This window comes from Populus euphratica, unplaced genomic scaffold (assembly GCF_000495115.2).
Source record: "Populus euphratica unplaced genomic scaffold, PopEup_1.0 scaffold460.1, whole genome shotgun sequence".
NCBI lineage: Eukaryota > Viridiplantae > Streptophyta > Magnoliopsida > Malpighiales > Salicaceae > Populus > Populus euphratica.
In genome coordinates this window covers 125,797-133,391 of record NW_011500342.1, presented here as the reverse complement: position 1 = coordinate 133,391, position 7,595 = coordinate 125,797, and the positions used below count along the sequence as shown (strand labels likewise).

General features: G+C 34.2%; 1 protein-coding gene across 2 annotated transcripts; it reads left to right on the top strand.

Moving 5' to 3' along the window:
- The first annotated feature begins 1,254 nt into the window (after positions 1 to 1,254).
- On the top strand, positions 1,255 to 3,444 carry LOC105113859 (60S ribosomal protein L10-like). Of its 2 annotated transcripts, none has more exons than XM_011010210.1 (4): positions 1,255 to 1,360; positions 2,208 to 2,709; positions 3,009 to 3,090; positions 3,185 to 3,444. In XM_011010210.1, the coding sequence occupies exons 1-4, from the start codon at positions 1,351 to 1,353 to the stop codon at positions 3,251 to 3,253; spliced, it is 663 nt and encodes a 220-aa protein (XP_011008512.1). In that variant the 5' UTR covers positions 1,255 to 1,350; the 3' UTR covers positions 3,254 to 3,444. The 2 variants fall into 2 exon arrangements, with proteins under 2 accessions (XP_011008512.1, XP_011008511.1); XM_011010209.1 differs by lacking the exon at positions 1,255 to 1,360 and adding an exon at positions 1,722 to 1,940 and having other exon boundaries at positions 2,156 to 2,709.
- The last annotated feature ends 4,151 nt before the right edge of the window (positions 3,445 to 7,595 follow it).

The following is a 7,595-nucleotide window of genomic DNA, read 5'->3' as shown; positions in this document are numbered from 1 at the left end:
CATATCATGCAAATGAGCTTGGGATTCAGTTTCTAAGTCTATTTCATGATGAGAAACATTGTCATCAATTCAATTCTCTAAATCTCATAATCTCTGGATTTATAATTCGATAAGTCGCATATCAAACTAATATGATCTTCTTCATCATTGATAAATTAATGAGTTTTTATCTTTTTGACTGTGTCAAAAAGTTCTCAACTTTAGCAATGAAATATTGCAATGATGAGATATATCAATGATTGATGTGGTTTGAGAACTTGAAAGTACATGGCATGCCATAATCAGATACTAAAAAGTGTTGATATCAAAATGAAAATGACCTCACCCTTTTTATGCTCTTTATTAAAGAACTTTTATGTGTTGTCTCTAGCAGAAACCTTGTTAGTGGAGTTGCTATCACCATCACTCCTAGATAAAATAAAATAAAAAGAATAAAAATAAAACAGAGAACTAAATTTGGATTGTCATTGCTATAGTGCTTCAAAATTGAATTTAAGGGATTATCTATCAACTTTTTAATTGGTTTTCACCATAACTTTTCTTGATATACATGCAGCTAGGAGTTGATATACAATCATTATAATTGATTTGATTAAGGAGCATGTCCCGTATAAAATAAAAAAATAAATAGATAAAAAAATTATTTAGGTATTATTTAGTTATTTTCCTGTAATTTAAAAAAAATACAATGAGAATAAAAATATATTTAATGAGATGGATGGAAATAAAATTAAATATATTTTTAGAATAGTTTTCAAATAGATTTCTATATTTTTTTGTATATGCAAAAGGAATATATTCTCTTTATCTCTAATATTTTTTTATATTTTTTTAAAATAGTAACCGGACGTTAAATTTATTTTAAATACTATTTTTAAAATTTGAATTCAAAAAAATAAACTTTTTAATGGCTATGTCAAAAAATTATTTATAAATTATTATTTTTAATAAATTAATGCACTAATATATATATTAATTCCTGAATAAAAAAGGAGAATATCCTAGAAATTAAAAAAAAATTGCAATATAGAAGGTGGTGTTCACTTATGTTTCTCTTTGCAAAATAAATAGATAAGGAGACCGACCAAAAGAAGGAGAGGAAGGGGCCGGCAGGTCAGGTCCAACACGCAAGCTATAAACTAAAGAAACCGACAAGATATGAATGGTGGGCTGAGGTTGCAGCCCATATTGACGCAAGCACACACGTACGTCCCCAAACGAAACCGTGTTAGGGTTTTACTTTTCTTGTTCCCTTCTCTCTCCCCTCTATAAATACAAAGCCTCTCCAATTCAAGTTTTCATTTTGTTTCTCTAGGGTTTCTGGGCCGATCTACTGCACGCGAAGTCGCCATGGGTAGAAGTAAGCTTCTTTCTCTCTTCCATCTCCAAACCCCAATGAATTTCAGTTCTCAACTCGCGTAACGATGATTGTTTTCTTTTCTTTCCTTAAATTAGAAATGAGTTTGCTCTCGAATCCATCCATCCATGTAAATCTTAATATTTGTTGTATGAGGAATATGATATGAATAATGTCGTGCCTTTATTCGGGTTTTCATGCCTTCTTAAATTTTATTTATCGGGTTTTTGTTATAGGTTGTCTATATTTTTTTTTTCTTTTTTGTGGGTTTAGAATAATTGTTAGCTTTTTTATTGGATTATCCAAAGCATTCAGCTTTTTCAATCTATATTCATTGTAAATGGTTTTTCCTTTTATCTTCAAATCCTTATATTTGAAGATGGCTATGGTTAAGATTGTGAAACAATTGGAAAAAAGGTTTATATTGCTGATGTCTAAGGGATGTATTGATGGATGGATGAGTCCGTTTTGGTTTTTCGATGTTAAGCTAGATCTTAATCTTGATTCTCCCCATTGGGATTTTTTTCTTTACCATATTCTTATCTTAAAAAAGGTTATTTCTGCTCTTAGTACAATTGCTATTGTGTTTGAAAAGGTCAGTTTATTAAATGCTGTATATTTTTAAATTGAAATTGGGTTCGTGTGTTGAAGACTTCGTTTAGTGTTTTGTTTGTCCTTGTTAAATATGTCAGCTGGTATGCCTTCTAATGCACCCACAGAAGCCATCTTTATTACTTAGAAAATGTGAAAAAATGTGATTTGCATCTGAATTTTGTGTGATTGAATTTCTAAAGCTAGTGTTTTCTTCCATTAAGCTGTTTCTTACTCTTCTTTACTTTCCCATTTGTAGGACCTGCAAGATGTTACCGTCAGATAAAAAATAAGCCATACCCAAAATCACGTTACTGCCGTGGTGTGCCTGACTCTAAGATCAGGATTTATGATGTTGGCATGAAGAGGAAGGGAGTTGATGAGTTCCCATTCTGTGTGCACTTGGTGTCCTGGGAGAAGGAGAATGTCTCCAGTGAGGCTCTTGAGGCAGCACGTATTGCTTGCAACAAATACATGGCCAAGTTTGCTGGAAAGGATGCTTTCCATTTGAGAGTCAGGGTTCATCCATTCCATGTGTTGCGTATCAACAAGATGCTTTCATGTGCTGGAGCTGATAGGCTCCAAACTGGCATGAGGGGTGCTTTCGGTAAACCACAGGGAACTTGTGCTAGAGTTGCAATTGGACAGGTTCTTCTGTCTGTTCGCTGCAAGGACAGCAACAGTCACCATGCTCAGGAGGCTCTTCGCCGTGCAAAATTCAAGTTCCCTGGTCGCCAGAAGATTATTGTCAGCAGGAAGTGGTATGCAATTTCTTTTTTTTGTTTTACTAACCGTCAGTATGTATGTGTTTTCTATTATTTTTTCGGTTACAATCGTTGTTATGCATGGAGTAGTGTACATTTTCTTTGTTCTCAGAGGCACACCTGGTGCCCTGATTTTCTATTTTTGGTGCTGCTTTACCGTACTTGAAAAATGAAAAGCCTGTTCCTTTTGTCAAGGCAGTTTTTTCTTCTTGTTTTGTAAGTTTATTTTTTGTTTAGTTAGTGAGGATGTGTTTACAATTAGTAATCTAACCTTGTCTGATAACTGTGATTCTCAGGGGCTTCACCAAGTTTAATCGCAATGATTATTTGAAGTTGAAGGCAGAAAACAAGATTATGTCAGATGGTGTGAATGCCAAGGTGAGCCTCTGTTTATAATCTGTACTTGCATCCATTTATCCTGTTTGGAACACTGGGTTAAGGGTAATCAAACTGATGGTTGTGTTTCATGCAGCTTCTTGGATGCCATGGACCCCTGGCCAACCGTCAGCCTGGAAGAGCTTTCTTACCTGCTACTGCTTAGATCTTTTCATTCCTGGAAGGAACTTTGTTCATCTCTTAGCACCTGAGGAATTTTTCCGTTACTCTTTTTTAGTAGTATTGCATCTCGTTGAACTGTTTGTTTATTCCAAACTGTACCGAGGGTATTGTATGAAATTTCGTGGTATTATGGTGTTTTTGCCACAGTTGAATCGATTTTGGTACATCTTTTTTTTATTCGGCCCCTGCATCGCTAGATTAAGTTGCGGAAGTCTTGTATAATTGTTGGTTGTGGTTGGCGTTCCACGAAGGGTAGAGAGCATTGCCTGAAATTGGGATGCATACCTTTTGAGCCAGCGTTGGATCGGTGATCATAGGAAGATAACATGAGCAGCCGCTACCGTGCTATTCGTGTCCTGAATTTTCATTACTCTTTTTGGTGAATGACTCGATCTCTTTCAAACGCTCAGAACAAGACTTTTCATAAAATCTTAATTGTATCGAACGAGGCCTCCCATTTCCTGTGAGGGATGGCAAGCCAGCCAATGAATATAATCCCGAGTATTGTGAATCCTTCAATTCTCTCGAGATTACGAAAAATATCAGATAAAAAAGGTAACGCAATCCCACATCGTCTTCACGTGCATGGATTTTGTCCTCACCACCTTTTCTTCATGTTTTATGGATTGTGTTGGGCTACACCTGCCCTGATCAATTCTCAGGGACTAGGCACATTTAGCAAGCGAGAAACTGGGACAAAACAATGCCTGTTGCCACAAGTATTATTTCCCTTCCTCATTTTATTTAAAATACAAAATGTCATGTTACCACTCGAGAAATTACACTATTCAAAATGCTATGTTGCTAATTGACCTTTCCCGATGGTCCTTAAAGATACCCTAAGGCAGCAGGCAGCAGGCAGCATCCTTATTAAATCAAGAAAATTAATAAAAATAACTGAGAAAATCAAACAAAAAAAATTAAATTCACTAACTAAAAAATCGCAAGAAAATTCTGGTTTGGTTCAGTTTTGATTTTTAAAGTTTAAAAATGATTGACCGAACTAAACCTAACCGGTTCAACCAGACCAGCACTTAAAAAACAAGTATAAATAGAATGTTTTTTCTAACCCTAAACCTAAAGTGGCATTCTCTAAAAACAAAACCAACACTCGCTCCTCCCTTTACTCTCTATATCTCTTTCTCTAAATCTTAACCAACAAACACCCCCCTCACACATAGGCGCACACACAAATACCTATTTGATGAACCTCACAAACTCCTCCTCAACGTTTTCTTCTTCTTCATCAAACTCGAACACACTAAATTCTCAACTCGAACGAGCTATGACTAACTCATATGGAGCTTCTTCAGTTGCTATTGAAGCTTTCATGGGGAAGAAGACAAGCTTGTAACCTTAAAATTTGATGGGGCTAGTTGTTATTAAATGGAATACTCCAAGCATAACGAGAAGAGATGCTGCAATAAAAAATAAAAAAAAACAAAAAAAAAAACAAGGCAATCCTCTACATGCAAAAGCTTGTGTCATGGCTGATGTGTAAAGGAACTCAATTTATGGCATTATGTTTGTTTTTCATGAAAAGATGCTCACAAGCACCAAAACAAGTCTTCTTGATAAGGATTGGGTTGCTAAAAGCAAACCCCTTTTTGGAATCTAAGAGCTACTTGTACAAAAACTATATCATTTCCTAAATTTTCAAGCTAGCAAACCGAATTGATCGGTTTGGAAGGAAAAAAACCAAACTAAACTAAAGCGAAACTGGTCGGTTTGAACCGGTTTTCAATTCAGTTCAAAAAAAATTTTTAAAAATAATTTTGATTTGGTTGTTTATTTTGATCCAAAACTGGACCGAATCGAAAATGCTCAGCCCTAACTGTAATGAAAGGAAATATTATTAAAGAGAATTATCGATCAAGAAGTCTAAACCAAGCTAAGAATGTTCTAGTAATTAAAATTAAAAAAATTGAAACCTAATGGCTTGAATATTGGAGCTTCTTCCTTTTTCTAAACAACTTTTCAACATCTTTCTTTCTCGGCTTCACAACACATCGGTTCTTAACCTTAAATTTTGCCTTTTCAAAACCAACCGACTTGGCTTTCTTATCATTTCCCTCATTCAACGTTCCTCCATTGATTGTTTTGTTCTTTCCTTTTGGTTTTTGAGTGTTGATCATTCCTCCAACCTTATTGGCATTAGCCTTTGCCTTTTTTTGTATCTAAATGCCCTTCTTTTTCTTCTAGGCACTAACTAAATTTGAACGAAGATTCTTGCCCCTTTCTGATCTATTTTTCATACCAATAGACCCTTATAATCCCCTCAACACATCCTTGTAGCATTCCAACTAATTATCTAAGGCAAAGTCTCCTACTATTTGAGGTGTTATGGTAGTGATCATTACTTGAAAAACAGTTTTAAACCATTAATGAGCCTCATGCTACATATACTGGATAGATATAAGTGACTTTTTAGTAGAGAATTGAGTTGTCCAAATCCCATAACCTGTATTTGGCTAGGATTATTCTCTTTTAGTAACACTTCTTACTTTTCCAAGTAAAAGACATCTATAATTCTAAATAGTTAGACACTATATTCTCCATTGTGGACAACTACTGTACCCCTAGAACCATATCACAATTACTTATTTTTACCATAAATACATTAGTTTTAAAATGCACACCCTGTATTCTTTATTTAAAATTCTTGAACATTTTTGTGCAAATCATGGTCCTATTATTGGGTTTTTTAACTAATAAGAATTTAATAATTTCTAGACTACATTGTAATTTTTAAGTTAATGAAGTTGTGCATGCTTCCAGAATCAACCATGATAAAAATAAGATATTTGTTTACCTTACCTGTTACCCTTAAGGTATGAAAACCATCAATCCCTTCTAAAGCATTGATGGATATGTAAAAAGTAATCATTTCAATGTCTAGTTCTACCTTTGTTGACATTTTCATCATCATCAATAAGACAAAGGGAATACACTTTTTTGTTCATGCATTTATGATCAGGAATAAACCTTTCATCATATCAAAAACATAGTTCTTTTGCCTTTCTATCTTTCAATTCCTTATTTTTTTAGTAGCCTAGTACCTAGTAGGTTTCATAGATGAGTTGGTGGTATAGTTATGCTTAAAAGTGGGTAGTATGCCATTTTTATTGGTGTTTTGGAGTGTTGTAGGTCAATATTAAAAGTTTTTTATAACTAGAATGAAGAGAATTTATTTTTATGTGGCTAAGTTGATTGTAAGAATGAAAAGAGGCTTTTAAAAGGTTATGATGGTCATATTTATAGAAAAGGGTATTTTCTTGTAGTCTAGTTAAATTGTAAGCTTATTTTAGGGTTTTTTATTCAAATATTTTGACTAGGTTTTTTTCTTTCAATTTCCATCCCTTCTATAAAGAATGCTAGTGTATGTTTACCATAAATTTCAATAATACTCCATAGTATATCAAAGTCTTGTGTGTAAGACTCTAGACTTTCCACTTTTCTCATATTCATTAACACTTTTAATGGTTCTTTCTAACCACCAAACCTCGCACACAATGCCTCTAGATAATAACTTTTAAGTTACTTATTGGTTACTATTACTCATTATAAAATTTTAGTGCTAGTACAAGGCCATATCATCCAGGTAATATGATGTCAATTTTAACTTTTTAGAATTTTCTCTCTTTCACCTCAAAGTATTCATTGCAGTTATAAAACTATGTGTATACCTTTTTCTTTATACCCTGTAAGATGATGTCTAGGTTTGTGTAACTTATGGTGATTGTACCCACCCTCACATGTCCAACAAGCTTAGGCACCAAAATTCTTATCATGAACTTGTTTGTCTTTGGCAGTGTTGGATAGGCATGTGGGATGTTGTAAAGTCTGCAAAAAAAAGACTTACTGGTAAGCTAACCCGTTAATAAGGTTCCTTAGCTCTATAAATCCAACTTCATGTGTCGTGATCTGGTGCCTTCTAGTTTTTTATTATAAGATTTTAGCAGTTGCATCATTAGCTCATGTTTCTATGCTTGTTATTTGTTAACAGATTCAACGGAATCCTCTGGTATCTTAATTTTTTAGGATTGAGTATCATGCACCACTGCTTGAGTCTAGAGAGTGGGAGCTTTAATACCACTTGGAGCGAACTTAACTAAGATTGTTCCTACTTGGAATAATTTCAAGCAACTAGAAGGATTTGATAGTTAGAAGGTAATGCCAGCAAAAAGATAGTGAAGAAGCACTCACCCTTATGAAAGAAAGAAGAAGAAAAAGAAGGGGGGAGAGAGAGAAGGGAGGAGAGATTCATGCAATTACAAAATTATTCATCCATGCCTTTCAGTCAAAAATGTTTGTTATAGACATAG